At 45.8% G+C, this 16,728-nt stretch overlaps 1 protein-coding gene across 1 annotated transcript in view; it reads right to left on the bottom strand.

Annotated features, from left to right (window-relative positions):
- LOC141073125 (uncharacterized) overlaps positions 1-16,728 on the bottom strand; it is a 39,940-nt gene that overhangs the window by 3,374 nt on the left and 19,838 nt on the right. The window contains exons 2-3 of the mRNA XM_073560481.1: positions 16,056-16,179; positions 14,541-14,614 (exon numbers count right to left, since the gene is read on the bottom strand). Coding sequence (XP_073416582.1) covers positions 14,541-14,614; positions 16,056-16,179 — 198 coding nt within the window. The remainder of the gene's footprint in view (positions 1-14,540; positions 14,615-16,055; positions 16,180-16,728) is intronic.

Below are 16,728 nucleotides of genomic sequence, written 5' to 3'. Positions count from 1 at the left end.
GCGACATTGCATTAAAGTGCAATAACGGGCGATCAAAAGAACGTATCTGCACATAAATGGTATAATTAAAAACGCCAGATCAGTGCGCGAAAAATAAGCCCCCACCCGACCCCAGATCCCGAAAAATGGAGACGCGACTGGTATCAGAAAATAGCTCAATTTTTGGATTTTTTTTTAGCAAACTTTGGATTGTTTTTCACCACTTAGATAAAAGTGAACCGAGACATGTTCGGTGTCTATGAACTTGTAATGACCTGGAGAATCATAGTGGCCGGGCAGTTTTAGCATCTAGTGAACCTAGCAAAAAAAAGCCAAATAATAAACAACTGTGGGATTGCACTTTTTTTGCAATTTCACTTCATTTGGAATTTTTTTCCCGTTTTCAAGTACACGAGATGGTAAAACCAATAATGTCTTTCAAAAGTACAACTCGTCCCGCAAAAAATAAGCCCTCACATGGCCATATTAATGGAAAAATAAAAAAAAGTTATGGCTCTAGGAAGAAGGGGAGCGAAAAAGGAAAACGCAAAACCGAAAAAAGCTGGGGTCATTGAGGGGTTAAAGGAGGACATACGCAGACTAGCCATACACAAGTGTGAACTTGGCCTTAGTGAATCTATCCTATGTGATATATATACAGTAGTCTCAATGTATACAGTAGAGTCTTAGTGTATCCTATGTGATCTATACAGTGCTCAGCATAAATGAGTACACCCCTATTGAGAAATAAGATTTTAACTAATATCTCACTAGACAAAAGCAATTTCCAAAATTTTAACAAGACTGACTTTCATAGAACATTTTTTACCCCACAATATGACTGTAAGGTTGATAACTTTTATTAAATCTTCAGGTTTACACAAATGACTTGATGAAAAATGAGTACACCCCACATAAAAACTACTACATCTAGTATTTCGTATGACCACCGTGACTACTAAGGACAGCACCAAGTCTCCTAGGCCTGAAATGAACAAGTTGACAAAATATTCCATCTACCTTTTTCTATTCTTCAGAACCAGCCCTTCTCCTGCCTGAATACTGAATGGAGAGTAATGACAACTTGTCTCTTCAGAACTCCCCATAGGTGTCCGGTTGGGATCAGATCAAGAGACACTTGGCAGCTGAGTCACTCTCACATGTTCTTCTTTGGAAATGCAGCAGTGGTCTTAGATGTGAGTTTTCTATCATTGTTGGAAAAGCGCATATCTGTAAGCAGAAGGACCGGGCTAGGGGTACCTTTCTTACTCCAGGTCCAGAACTGTCGGGGCTGTCTCCTCTGTTCCCTGGGGGAAAGCTTAAAGAACCGGACTAAGGCTGGTTTCACACTTGCGTTTCTTAGTGCTGCGCCTCGTGCGCTATCGTGCGCATGCGCATTGCTCCCCTATCTTTAACATGGCGGGCGCATGGTATAGCGCTTGTACGCGTTCATGTGCGTTTTCGTGCACTGCGTTTTTTCCAGGTGTGCTCCCAGGCGCGCCAGACGAAACATGTTGCATTTTTCTGTGCCCCCAACTGCTGCCAAAAAACACATGCGCACATTAGTGCACGGAACGTGCAAAAAAACCAACATTACAGTCTATGGGATCACACGCGTGCGCTAGGACATGCGCATGCACGCGTTTAAAATCGCATGCGTTTTTAGAGTTAACATGGTGAAAAACTGGTTAAATCGCATGCGCAAAAAAACCAGCAAACGCATGCAAAACACTTGATGTGTTTATTTTATGCATTTGGAATGCGCACGAGGCGCAGTGCAAAAAAACGCTAGTGTGAAAGTAGCCTAAGCTATGCACTTGTCAGCAGGGGGCATGTCTGAGGCAGAGAAGCAACAGAGAGATTTGGCAGGAACAGACAGCGCGCGGCAGGGAGAAATGAGTGCTCCGGCCCTTAAGCTCCGTAGCGTAATAAGCCCACGCTCAAGCATTCCCATAGCTACCCACAGAGACTGTAAGCTTGAGACGTGCTGTGTGCCCGTTGGCCCCCACACAGCAAGGTGCCAAACGCTCCGGACCTGTTAATGCTGCACGCACGCTGCCAAAGAAGAACCGGGTGTGTGACCGTGAACTCTACTCTGATTCCTCAGTGTGCATTTGTCAGGCCATGTTGGGCTCCGACAGCGCTGTGGCTTGTGACTTACCCACCACAGCAGTCAGGAGACAGACAGTGTGTGCGGTGCATACACACTAGAAAGAGAGAGAACAGTTCCAAAGAAGACTGTGTTTACCGAGCACGCTCTCCAGAGGGGGAGGGACGGAGAAAGTAGTAGGCAGAAACGACGGTGTGCAGAGACACAGACAAGGACCTGGCGGGTCACGTGACCAGAGCAGGAAGGTCCTAAAGGCTAAAACTAGTACTCGTGCAAACTGGGGAGCACAAGGCAGAAAGTAAGAAGCGGCAACGCCGGGAGCGAGGTCGTACTAGCCAAGTTCAGTAACAGGAGGACAGCACAGGACAAAAGGAGTGAGATAAAAACGTAGTCAGGAGACAAGCTGAAGTCAATTACCAAAAGAGCCATACAACGAGGTACAGAATCAACAAGCAATAGCAAAGTCAGGGACAGACCGGATCAGAGCCAGGGAACATACACGCAGTGCAGGCACTGTGGGAAGAATGGCCCCCGTCGAGTGTCCGGGCCGGAACCAAGGTGGCCGTCATCTAGGTTCCGGGGGACAAAGTTCGGGGACAGACCGTTGAAAAGGACAGATGGGCTAGGGGAGGAGCCAATATAAAAGGGGCGGGGAGCGCTAGTCACGATGAGTCAGCAGACCGGGACAGAAGCAGCAGGAGACCGTGGGAGTGACTGAGAGCCAGAGCGACTTACCAGTGACAGGGGAGACGCTCACTGAGGACATCAGAGGGACGGCGCCGAGGCGACCGTCCGAGACCTGCTGCCCCGCTCCAGCCCGTGACCGCTGCTGCCTCACCTCAGCCCGCGGCCGCTGCTGCCTCACCTCAACCCGCGGCCGCTACCACCTCACCTCAGCCCACAGCCGCTGCCGCCTCACCTCAGCCCGCGGATGCGGCCTACCTGCGGTTGCTCGCAGTCGTTGCTGCCTCGCCCCAGCCTGCGGCTGTGGCCCATTCCCCGCCACCCGCAGCCGCCCTGCTCTCACCAGTGGCCTCAGCAAGTCCTGTGCCGTCGGCGGCCACCACTGTCCCGCTCCGGTCCGCGGCAAGGGCCGAGCCTTTGCTCACCGCGGAGACCCGTCGCAGCTGCTGGCTGCACAGGTGGCCTGTCACCCGCCACCCCGCAACGCTGCTGCCTGCCCAGTCCAGGGGCTGAGGCCCACTCGTCCAAGGACTCCTCCAGGGCCGGAGGTGCCCCAGCGCCACAGGAGTGGCAGAACGCTTGAAGACTACGCCAACTCTTCAATAGCTGGGCTCAGCGGTTGCCCCGCCGAAGGACCACCATCCAGAACGCCGAGGGACGTCAGGATGGCTAAGTTGACTATATAGTTAAGGACCTGTAGTCGGCCATACCGCGGCCCTATAGAGACCGGCTCCCGCCGTACGTAGTCGTGTTCTCTTCTGTTTGTGTTTACTTGTATTGAGCCCCTGCGAGGGCAACCCTTGTTACCCCTTTTTGGTTGGACAGGCTGAGACTGAGGAAAGTTACCTTTAGGCCATAAACGTTACTATAAAAAGCACCAAACCGACTTGCGACTCGTCACTGCATCCTGCGTACCTGCTAGTGCCACAGCACAAACACACAAAACACCAGGGTCAACTTAACTCAGCTGAGGGCAGGAGTATAAATGACAGAGAACCCTAGTCCAGTGTGGGTATAAATATCCTTCTCAGATCCAAAAGGAGGCCACAACAATTAACCCTGAGAGGGCAGGGCATTAACCCTGTCCAAACCATGACAGTATCCCCTCCTGTTAATGGGGGGCCACTGGTCGCCCAGGCTTCTCTGGATATCTGGCATGGAAGGCCCACACCAGACAATCGGCGTGTACCGAACTGGCCTGGACCTATGACTGATCCTCTAGAGAATACCCTTTCCAATGTATCAGATACTGGAGCTTCCGGCGCACCCACCGAGAGTCAATGATGAGCTCCACCTCGTACTCCAGCTGTCCCTCTACAAATACTGGCGGAGTATCGGAGGAGGAATCTTCACTAACCGTCCCCACTGGCTTTAACAGGGACCCGTGGAAGACATCAGATATTTTGAAGGAGGTGGGCAGCTGTTGTCTGTAGGCCACTGGATTGACTACTTCCACAATTTTGGAAGTACCAATAAACTTTGGACTCAGCTTCATAGAGGGTATATTAAGCTTGATATTATGGGTGGATAACCACACATTCTCCCCTACTACAAATGCCAGACCTGAAAGGGAGACTTTCCAGTGAACTGACTCACACGAGAGTTGAACGCAAATTTTGCCATGGGCAATACCTCACACCACTCCTCCAGTCTAAAGAGGCCAGGCATCTCAGAATTAGCTCCAAAGATTGGTGTGTGTGTTCAGTCTGTCCATTAGACTCCGGGTGTAATTCCCAGCTTCTTACAAAAAAGCCCTCCAAAACCTGGCCACAAACTGCACATCTCTGTCTGACACCACATCCACAGGCACTCCATGCAACCAAACAACATGCTGTATAAATAAGCAGGCCAAGGTTTCAGCAGATGGTAATGCGGGTAGAAGTACAAAGTGGGCTTGTTTGGAGAACCTATCCACCACCACCCATACCACTAAGTTGCCCCTGGAAGGAGGGAGATTTGTGATAAAGTCCATGGACAAATGTGTCCATGGATTATCCGGAATTGGCAAAGGAACCAATTCCTCGGCTGTCCGGGTATGAGAACTCTTGGAACGGGCGCACACCCCACATGCAGTCACAAACTTTTTAATATCTGATACCATAGAGGGTCACCAGAAACCCTTAGCAACTGCCACCCGCGTAGCTGCAATCCCAGGATGGGCACTTAACACAGAATCGTGAAAGTCCTCATAGAATCATAGAATCATAGAATCATAGAATCGTAGAGTTGGAAGGGACCTCCTGGGCCATCTGGTCCAACCCCTTGCTCAAAGCAGGATTCGCTAAATCATCCCAGTCAGATGTCTGTCCAGCCTCTGTTTGAAGACTTCCATTGAAGGAGAACTCACCACTTCTCGTGGCAGCCTGTTCCACTCATTGATCACTCTAACTGTCAAAAAGTTTTTTCTAATATCTAATCTGTGTCTCCTCCCATTCAGTTTCATCCCATTGCTTCTAGTTTTTCCTTGTGCAAATGAGAATAAAGTTGATCCTTCTACAATGTGACAGCCCTTTAGATATTTGTAGACAGCTATTAAGTCTCCTCTCAGTCTTCTCTTTTGCAAACTAAACATTCCCAAATCCTGCAACCTTTCCTCATAAGACAGGGTTTGCAGACCGGTCACCATTCTGGTCGCTCTTTTCTGAACTTGCTCCAGTTTGTTGATGTCTTTTTTAAAATGTGGTGCCCAAAACTGGACACAATATTCCAGATGAGGTCTGACCAAAGAGGAGTAGAGGGAAATAATGACTTCACGTGATCTAGACTGTATGCTTCTGTTAATACATCCTAGAATTGCATTTGCCTTTTTTGCTGCTGCATCACACTGTTGACTCATATTCAGTCTGTGATCTATTAGTATACCCAAGTCTTTTTCACATGTGCTGTCACTTAGCCCTATTCCTCCCATTCTATATATGCTTTTTTCATTTTTATTGCCCAGATGTAGTACTTTGCATTTCTCCCTGTTAAAAACCATTCTGTTAGTTGCTGCCCACTGCTCCAGTTTATTTAAATCTTTTTGAATCCTCTCTCTCTGTTCTCTAGTATTAGCTATCCCTCCTAGCTTTGTGTCATCAGCAAATTTAATCAGTTTACCCTCAATTCCTTCATCTAAATCGTTGATAAAGATGTTGAACAATACAGGTCCCAGGACAGAGCCCTGTGGTACCCCACTTGAGACATTCTTCCAACTGGATGTGCAGCCATTTACGACCACTCTTTGGGTCCGATCACTAAGCCAGTTATGAATCCACCTAACAGTTGCCTTGTCCATTCCATATTTAGTCATTTTTTCAATAAGGATTGTATGAGAGACTTTGTCAAATGCTTTGCTGAAGTCAAGATATACTATATCTACAGCATTTCCTTGATCCACCCAATCAGTGATTCCGTCATAGAAGGAAATTAAGTTAGTCTGACATGACTTATTAGTTACAAACCCATGCTGACTCTGTTTAATCACTTCATTCTTATCCAGGTATTGACTTACATGTTGTTTAATAATTTGTTCAAAGATCTTTCCTGGTATAGAAGTCAGACTCACCGGCCTATAGCTGCCTGGGTCCACCTTCTTCCCCTTTTTGAAGATAGGAACAACATTTGCTCTTCTCCAGTCTTCTGGCACTTTCCTGTTCTCCAAAAATTTTCAAAGATTATGGAGAGGGGTTCAAAAATTTCTTCTGCTATTTCCTTCAGTACTCTGGGGTGTAATTTATCTGGACCTGGAGACTTGAATTCATTTAGGTTAGCTAAGTGTTTCCTCACTATCTTTCTGTTTATAGATATCCTGGATTCTTCTATTCCCTTAATAGGACAGTGAATAACAGTTGATGTTACATTTCCTTTCTGAGAGAAAACAGATGCAAAATAGGAATTTAAAAGTTCAGCCTTCTCAACATCCTATCTTACCATTTCATCATTTTCATCCTGTAAAAATCCTATAGCATCTTTGACTTTTCTTTTACTTTTGACATATCCCCAAAATCCTTTATTATTGCTTTTGACATCTCTTGCAAGCCTCAATTCATTTTCAGCTTTAGATAATCTGATTTGTGCCCTCCAGGTTCTGCAGACAGCATTATATTCTTCTTTAGATATGCCTCCCTCTTTCCATTTTAGAAACATTTTTTTCTTCCTTTTTAGCATGTGCTTAAGTTCTGTGTTCATCCATCCTGGTTTCCTTAAATGCTTCCTATTCTTCCCTCTTTTCGGAATTGTTAACAACTGTGCTTTGAGAATTTCATTTTTCAAGATTTCCCATCCTTCCTGGACATTTTTGTCTTTAAGGATATCCAGCCATTGGATCCCTCCAATTCTCTTTCTGAATCCCTTAAAATCTGCCTGCAGGAGTCTGAGATGGAACCGTTCCCGTACAAACAATTTACCTGTGGGTTTACTGCCAGGTTTGGGCCTCCAAAATCTCTCTCTGCAAATCAGATGAAATTTCAGCCACCACTACTCATGGCTGAAGAATGGAGGAGGGGGGTTGTATTAAATTGAAATCGAGAAAAAAAGCGCCCACTGAGCCTGTCTGGAGGTCAATCTCTTGGCAGACTCGATATAGGCCAAATTTTTATGATCAGTGATAACTGTAATGGGGTGGATGGCCCCCTCCAGGAAATGCCTCAATTTTTCAAAAGCCAACTTAACTGCCAACAATTCCCTATTGCCGACATCATAATTTCTCTCGGCCGGAGAGAATTTTTTAGAAAAGAAGGCGCACAGCATCAGATTAGTGAGTGTGGAAGGACCCTGAGACAAAACTGTCCCCATCCCCACCTCAGAAGCGTCAACCTCCACAATAAAGGGTCTTGACGGATCGGGTTGTACCAACACAGGAGCTGAAGTAAAACATTTCTTTAGTGTCAGGAAATAATTTTTTGCAGCCACGGACCAATTTTTCACATCAGCCTCTTTGAGGGTGAGGTCCTTCAAAGGTTTTACCACCTGTGAAAAACCCTTAATGAACCTCCTATAGAAGTTAGCAAAGCCCAAAAATCACTGCAACCCCTTTAAGTCATAAGGCTGCACCCAATCCATAATGGCCTGGACCTTTTTAGGATCCATGTGGAATCCCTTCCCTGATACAATTAAACCCAGAAAAGATTATTCTTGCACAAATAATGAACATTTTTCCAGTTTAGCGTATAAATGATTCTCCCTGAGTCTCCTAAGAACTATACGCAGATGGTGCAAGTGGGTTTGACTGTCCGCTGAGTACACTAAAATGTCATCCAGGTAGATGACCTCATAACACCCAATTAGGTTAGAGAAAATAACATTAATGAAATTTTGAAAAACGGCAGCAGTGTAAGTGAGACCAAAGGGCATAACTAAATTTTCAAACAGCCCCTCAGTTATCAGGAACTCTGTTTTCCATTCATCCCCTTCCTGGACCCTTTTAAGGTTTTAAGCCCCTCGTAAGTCACGCTTGGAGGACTATTTGGCCCCCGTGAGTTGGTTACATAAATCAGGGATCAGGGGAAGAGGGTAAGTGTTTTTTACCGTAATTTTCTTCAGTTCCCAAAAGTCGAGGCATGGCTGTAAACCACCATTTTTCTTTTTTACAAAAAAGAACCCCACTGCCACGGGTGAAACAGAAGGCCAAATAAGCCCCTTGCGGAGACTGACTTTCTGCTATGTACTCCTTAATGGCTTGATGCTCAGGCCCAGACAAATTAAACAGGCGAGCCTTGGGTAACTTGGCTCCCGGGACTAAATCAATGGCACAATCAAAAGGTCTATGTGGTGGAAGTGCCTCAGCCTCGCTTTCGGAAATCACGTCTTCAAAGTCGTTCAGGTATTCCGGAATACCCTCCAGACCGACAGACGACACAGTGATGGACAGAGTTTGATAAGTATATGTCCCACCTCTGTGTATATCTGTTGTGAGTTCAGTTTCCCCTTCACCATTGAGGTCTGATGAACTCCCTCTTCTGGTGAAGGAAGGTAGTGAGACTGATTACCAAGCACCTGAGCAGGATGATGATGACTGGGAGACGGGAATTGCTGACTGGATATAAGGCAGCCGACGCCCTTCTGCCTGGCTGGTGATTTCTCTGAGGGATTCTAGGAGACCAGTCTGATTCCTGCTCCTCAAAAGCTAAGTTTTCTGCTCTGCTTTTTGCATTTGTGTTTTGGTTTTGTTTTGCATTGTTTTTCTGGATTTCTGCCATTCCCTGCTGGGGTGAGCTGAATTCCTTTTTGCCTTTTGCTCTGTCTTCAGAAAATACCTGAGTACTGATATAGTCTTTTTGAAGCCTAGCGTCTTCAGGGCTTTTTTTTTCCCTGTCAGTCTGTTGGCTCATGTTTTGATAGGGTTTTTGTGCGGATTGCAGGCAGCAGCTTTTCTATCCTGTCCTATTTAGTTAGCTTGGGCCCCATCATTTGCTCAGTCTATCTTTCTATCTGTGTGAGTGTTTTTTCATCTTGCTTCACCGTCATTATATGTTGGGGGCTGCCTATTGCTTTGGGGTCTGCTCTGGGGCAGTTTAGATTTCCCTTTCTGTCTTTAGGCTATTTAGCTCTCCGGCTGTGATCGAGGGGTCTAGGGCACCGTAGGAACCCCCCACGGCTACTGCTAGTTGTTGTTGATAGGTTCAGGGGTCTGCAATCCGATAGCTGCCAACTTCTCTGGTTTTCTGGACTTAGCTAGTATTTCTGTTTTTGCCTCCTACGGTGACTCATTCATAACAGAATCACCAGCCATACTGCAGATCCCAGGGTACTCAATAGCAGGAAAGAATTGTAAAAAAAAAAAAAGTGTGTATATTTTTTCCTCTATATCTTTGAGGCCATAGGGGGAATTTTTTTTTCTCTCAATGGAGATAAAGCAATTGTCTGATCGTGTGGAGCAGCTCGCTGTGGAAGTGCGGGGAATTTCTGCCTACCTTACTCATTCACATGCTGCTGAACCAAAGATCCCTACTCCTGATGTGTTTTTTTGGGACCGGTCTAAATTTTTGAATTTCAAAAATAATTGTAAATTATTTTTTGCCTTGAAGCCTAACTCGTCAGGGAGCTCTGCGCAGCAGGTTAAAATTGTCATCTCTTTGCTGTGTGGCGATCCCCAGGATTGGGCGTTTTTTTTGAAACCAGATGATCCTATTCTGACTAATGTGAATGCATTTTTTCAAGCTTTGGGGTTGTTGTATGACGAACCTAATGCTATTGATCAGGCTGAAAAGACCCTGTTGGCATTGAGCCAGGGTCGAGATTCTGCAGAATTGTACTGTCAAAAATTCCGAAAGTGGGCGGTCCTTACTACCTGGAATGATAATGCCTTGGCAGCTCTCTTTCGGAAGGGTTTGTCAGAAGCCGTAAAAGATACTATGGTGGGATTTCCTGTTCCCTCTGGTCTTGACGATTCTATGTCATTAGCCATTCAGGTTGATCGGCGTTTACGTGAACGCAGGACTGCACGAGAGGTGTTGCCACCTGTTGAACAAGTGTCTGAACCTATGCAATGTGATAGAGTTTTGTCCAGGGAGCAACGTCAGGAGTTCAGAAGGCGTAATAAGCTGTGTTTTTTTTGTGGAGAGGCCTCGCATATTATTTCTGTCTGTCCTAAACGAGAGAAACGTTTTGCACACACATTTTCTGTGGGTGGTGTTCAACCTATGTTTCTTCTGGCAATTACTCTGATCTGCTCCCTGTCCACATTTTCCACCAAGGCTTTTGTGGATTCGGGAGCAGCCCTGAACCTAATGGACTTGAATTTTGCTAAATGTTGTGGATTTCCTATGACACCTCTGCGGAAGCCTATCCCTTTGAGGGGGATTGATGCTACTCCTTTGGCGAAAAATAAACCTCAGTTTTGGACCCAGGTGGTAATGCGGGTCGCCCCAGACCATCAAGAAACTTGCAGATTTTTGGTGTTGCATAATTTGCATGATACCATTGTTCTGGGGTTTCCCTGGTTGCAAATTCATAATCCAGTTTTGGATTGGAAATCTGTGTCTGTGGTGAGTTGGGGTTGTCGGTGTGCCCTTAGTGAGGCTCCGGTGTTTTCCACCTCTCCTCAGTCGCATGATGTTCCTGATTATTTGGCGGACTTTTATGATGTATTTAGTGAGAATGAGTCTGAGTCTTTGCCTCCTCATAGGAGTTATGACTGTGCTATTGAACTGAGCCCGGGGTGTAATTTTCCCAAGGGTCGGCTCTTCAATTTTTCTGTACCCGAGCACGAGGCTATGCGATCCTATATTAAGGAGGCGTTGGAGAAGGGTCATATTAGACCATCCTCTTCACCCTTAGGTGCTGGGGTTTTTTTCGTGGCCAAAAAGGATGGTTCATTAAGGCCTTGTATTGATTATCGTGCCCTCAACAAAATTACTATTAAATATCAGTATCAGTTACCCCTGATTTCGGATCTATTCTCCAGAGTTAAAGGTGCTTGCTGGTTTACCAAGCTTGACCTCAGGGGGCCGTATAATCTTATTCGCATTAAGCATGGGGATGAATGGAAGACGCGTTTAATACTCCGGAGGGACATTTTGAGTACCTGGTGATGCCTTTTGGGCTCACTAATGCCCCTTCTGTCTTCCAGTGCTTCATAAACGACATTTTCCGAGACTTTGTGGATAAATTTTTGATTATCTATCTGGATGATATTTTGATCTTCTCCAAGTTTGGGATTCTCATGTGGAACATGTTCGGACTGTGTTCCGGATCTTGAGGGAGAATTCCCTGTATGTCAAAGGATCGAAATGCCTTTTTGGTGTACAGAGGATTTCATTTTTGGGATTTATTTTGTCTCCATCAACTATTGAAATGGATCCGGCCAAGGTACAGGCCATTTATGATTGGGTTCAGCCCACTTCTTTGAAGGCCCTCCAGAAGTTTTTGGGTTTTGCTAATTTTTATCGGAAATTTATAGCAAAATTTTCTAGTATTGCCAAGCCATTGACTGATCTGACTAAGAAGGGTGCTGCTGTGTTGAATTGGTCTCCGGAGGCTGTTTCTTCCTTTCAGGAGCTGAAGCAAAGATTCACTTCTGCCCCGGTTTTGCGGCAACCTGATGTCTCACTCCCGTTCCAGATAGAGGTGGACGCTTCTGAGATTGGTGCAGGAGCTGTTTTGTCCCAAAAGGATCCTGTAACATCTAAAATGAATCCCTGTGCTTTCTTTTCCCGAAAGTTCTCCCCATCTGAACGTAACTATGATGTGGGGAATCGGGAACTGTTGGCCATGAAATGGGCATTTGAGGAGTGGAGACATTGGTTGGAGGGAGCTAAACATCAAGTCGTGGTCCTCACTGACCACAAGAATTTGATTTACCTGGAGTCGGCCAAGCGCTTGAACCCTAGACAGGCTAGGTGTGCCTTGTTTTTTACACGTTTTGATTTTGTGGTCTCTTTTCTTCCTGGCACTAAGAATGTCAAGGCTGACGCTCTCTCTAGGAGCTTCTTTGCTGATTCGCCTGTGGTGACCAAGCCTGCTACCATCTTAGGCGAAGGGGTAGTTCTTTCTGCCATCTCGCCCGATTTGAGACGTGCTCTGGAAGAGTTCCAGGAGGACAAACCTGAGCGTTGTCCCAGTGGAAAGTTGTATGTTCCTGACCAGTGGAAGAAGAGAGTGATGTCTGAAGTTCATTACTCTGCATTGGCTGGTCATCCAGGTATTTTTGGTACTAGAGATCTGGTGAGTCGGTCTTTTTGTTGGCCCGCCTTGTCTCGTGATGTCAGGAATTTTGTGCAGTCCTGTGGGACTTGCTCCCGGTCTAAATCTTGTTCTCGCTCTAGTGGGTTGTTGATGCCTTTGCCGGTCCCCAGGAGGCCATGGACCCATATTTCAATGGATTTCATCTCTGATATGCCTGTCTCTCAGAGAATGACTGTTATTTGGGTGATTTGTGATAGGTTCTCTAAGATGGTTCATCTTGTACTACTCCCTAAGTTGCCATCTTCCTCTGAGTTGGTGCCCCTGTTTTTGCAACAGGTGGTTCGCTTGCACGGGATTCCTGAGAACATTGTATCTGACAGAGGAGTTCAGTTTGTGTCTAGATTTTGGAGGACTTTCTGTTCCAAGCTAGGAATTCAGTTGTCCTTCTCCTCTGCTTTTCACCCTCAGACCAATGGGCAGGCAGAGAGAACAAACCAGACCTTGGAGTCGTATTTGAGATGTTTTATTTCCGCTGATCAGGATGATTGGGTTTCATTTTTGCCCTTGGCCGAATTTGCTTTAAATAATAGAGCTAGTTCTGCCACTTTGATGTCACCTTTTTTTTGTAACTTTGGGTTTCATCCTCGATTTTCAACAAGCCATGTGGAGCCTTCTGCCTGCCCAGGTGTTGACACTGTGGTGGAGAGAATGCACCAGATCTGGGACCAAGTGGTGGATAAGTTATCTATCTCCCAGGAAAAGGCCCAGCGGTTTTCCAATCGACATAGGACCATTGGTCCCAGGTTTAAGGTGGGTGATATGGTTTGGTTATCATCAAAAAATATCGCTATGAAGGTGGCTTCTCCTAAGTTTAAGCCTAGATTTATTGGACCTTACAAGATTTTGGAGATTATTAATCCGGTCTCTTTTCGGTTGGCTCTTCCTGTCACATTTAAAATACATAATGTGTTTCATAAGTCCTTGTTGAAGAGGTTTGTTGAACCAGTTCCTGAGGTGACACCTCCGGACCCTGTATTGGTTGAAGGTAACATGGAATATGAGGTAGAGAAGATACTGGATTCCCGTCTGGCTAGACGGAGACTCCAGTATTTGGTTAAGTGGAAGGGTTATGGTCAGGAGGATAATTCCTGGGTCTCTGCCTCTGATATTCATGCCAAAAGATTGGTGCGTGTCTTTCATTGGTCTCACCCTGATCGCCCTGGTGGTGTGGATGAGGGTTTGGTGACCCCTCCTCAAGGGGGAGGTACTGTTGTGAGTTCATTTTCCCCTTCACCATTGAGGTCTGATGAACTCCCTCTTCTGGTGAAGGAAGGTAGTGAGGCTGATTACCAAGCACCTGAGCTGGATGATGATGACTGGGTGACGGGAATTGCTGACTGGATATAAGGCAGCCGACGCCCTTCTGCCTGGCTGGTGATTTCTCTGAGGGATTCTAGGAGACCAGTCTGATTCCTGCTCCTCAAAAGCTACGTTTTCTGCTCTGTTTTTTGCATTTGTGTTTTGGTTCTGTTTTGCATTGTTTTTCTGGATTTCTGCCATTCCCTGCTGCGGTGAGCTGAATTCCTTTTTGCCTTTTGCTCTGTCTTCAGAAAATACCTGAATACTAGCGTCTTCAGGGCTTTTTTTTCCCTGTCAGTCTGTTGGCTCATGTTTTGATAGGGTTTTTGTGCGGATTGCAGACAGCAGCTTTTCTATCCTGTCCTATTTAGTTAGCTTGGGCCCCATCATTTGCTCAGCCTATCTTTCTATCTGTTTTAGTGTTTTTTCATCTTGCTTCACCGTCATTATATGTTGGGGGCTGCCTATTACTTTGGGGTCTGCTCTGGGGCAGTTTAGATTTCCCTTTCTGTCTTTAGGCTATTTAGCTCTCTTGCTGTGATCGAGGGGTCTAGGGCACCGTAGGAACCCCCCACGGCTACTGTTAGTTGTTGATAGGTTCAGGGGTCTGCAATCCGATAGCTGCCAACTTCTCTGGTTTTCTGGACTTAGCTAGTATTTCTGTTTTTGACTCCTACGGTGACTCATTCATAACAATATCTTTCTGAGAAGGGCTGACTTTCTTTCTTTCTTTTTGAACTTGGTGGAGATCTCAATTGATTTGTCACACAGATGATGGATCTCTATATAAAAGGTGAACACTTACTTGTTAGCTTTTTAGCATTTTCAAACATGACATTTAGCTCTTCCTTTAGCCCAGAAATTGGAGAGTGTGTCACACTAAAATAGAAAAAAAAAACGATCAATCGATCAAATGTTTACAAATATAGTGTAATTATACTCTGTGACTATAGGGGTACAGAGGGAACGGTGAGCACTATGACTATAGAGGTGCAGAGGGGGCAGTGAGCACTATGACTGTAGGGGTACAATGGGAGCGGTGAGCACTATGACTATAGAGGTGCAGAGGGAGCGGTGAGCACTATGACTATAGAGGTGCAGAGGGAGCGGTGAGCACTATGACTATAGAGGTGCAGAGGGAGCGGTGAGCACTATGACTATAGAGGTGCAGAGGGAGCGGTGAGCACTATGACTATAGAGGTGCAGAGGGAGCAGTGAGCACTATGACTATAGAGGTGCAGAGGGGGTAGTGAGCACTATGACTGTGGGGGTACAAAGGGAGCGGTGAGCACTGTGACTGTGGGGGTACAAAGGGAGCGGTGAGCACTATGACTACAGTGTGTAGAGTTGGCAGTTGCACACAGTTCCTGATATCTCAGGGTGTTTAAAATGCTTGACCCCAGTGCACATGGTAGACTGGTGGCTTTGGTGCAGATTTTGCTATAAGCCCTTTCTAAACTGAAAAATGTACCAGGTACTAAATATGAAGCTGCCAACCATCCCCGATTCAGTGGAACTGTCATATTTGAGGGGTCAGTCTCGCTATAGGAATAAGTCAGGGCTTTGAGCCGACTAGCTCTCACTCTGTTCTCTCTCTCAGCATCTTCTCTTCTTTTCTCAGTAGGTCCTCCTCATTGGCAGAGCCGGCATCTCTGCTCTGCTCACACAATTAATTAAACAATTATTTTCTTGAGCTCCGGTTTCACCGGGAATCCCACAACCTCTATCTTTGCAGGCAGTAGCTAAAGTTAAGAACCATAGTCTACTGTACATTGCTATACATAGGAGAATTAGGTTTACTTGAAGCTGAAGATAAAACAGACACCAAAAGCCAGATATCATATAGTGACGCTACATAAAGATGATAAAGTTCTGGTGGTTCTGACTATAAATGACGGAAAAAAAAAATAATCCCCAACTAGAGATGAGCCGGACGCAGAGATGAGATTGCGTTGGCCTGGACTAATCAAAAGCTGTGCTGGGGATGTCTGAAGGTAAGAGATTCATGTCCTCCTGTCCAACCACCAGGTACCACTGATCTGGAACAGAGTCCTGTGAGTCGATCTGCTCATCTCCAGTCCTGGATACAGAGGTCAATCCTGGATTTGGGTCTGTGCCCCGAAGTCTCGTGCGATTGCTGAATGTCCCTCCTCCTGTCATGGTGAGAGAAATGGTCGTAGATTGGAGTGTGGCCAAAAATTGCTTTGGCATGAGGAATTTGTCCTTCTTTCCATTGTTCAAATGTTGGTATGTGAATATATATATGAAATGTCTGATCACTGAGAGCGGGGGATCAAATATTGGGGAGAAGAGCTCCTACCTGTACACGAATATAGGAATAGTGAAATCAGAGGCTTTCACATCAGATCGAGCGTCCGCAATCCTGTCCAGCAGCCCAAATCCTTTGCTCCAATCCACCGACTTGTCAAGAGGCAGCAAATTTGCTGAAAAGTTAGAGTAAGAATATTGATAAAAACTTGGAATAACGGAATCAGAATGAATTCAATTCATCATCGCTTACGCACATTCTCTTTGTACAGTTACTTCTGATATATAGGGGATGTCTCATGACGTGTGACCACCGCTCCGGTCATTGAGGCCACTGCAACAGTCACAAATGGGAAAGGGGGTCTCCTGTTCTGGACAACAGTGCCCAGAGGTGACGCCCCCGACCTACTAGACCCGCCATCTCCAGTGACAAAAGCACTTTATAAAATGTGTCACAATCTGAATCTAAATATTATTTAATGTAAAGAGTTAACTATACAGTCAAAATGTCATAGTGTCACAGCTTTCAAGAAATCGTCTACTCCTCTGACTCGGTCACTAGTTTTGCCGTAAATGCTTAATGATAATGCCCCTAAATGTCCCCATAGACCGATTCTGCCACGTTTCATGGTGTTTCATGCCTTTCTGCTTCGCTTCCAGCACCCTGGCACATCCTTCAGTTCCTCTTCAGAATCCTCTGCTCCCTTCTCACTACAATTCCCATC

This window comes from Dendrobates tinctorius, unplaced genomic scaffold, assembly GCF_039654945.1.
Source record: "Dendrobates tinctorius isolate UK_male_01 unplaced genomic scaffold, ASM3965494v1 ptg000297l, whole genome shotgun sequence".
Classification (NCBI taxonomy): domain Eukaryota; kingdom Metazoa; phylum Chordata; class Amphibia; order Anura; family Dendrobatidae; genus Dendrobates; species Dendrobates tinctorius.
This window is presented reverse-complemented; position numbering and strand designations above follow the sequence as displayed.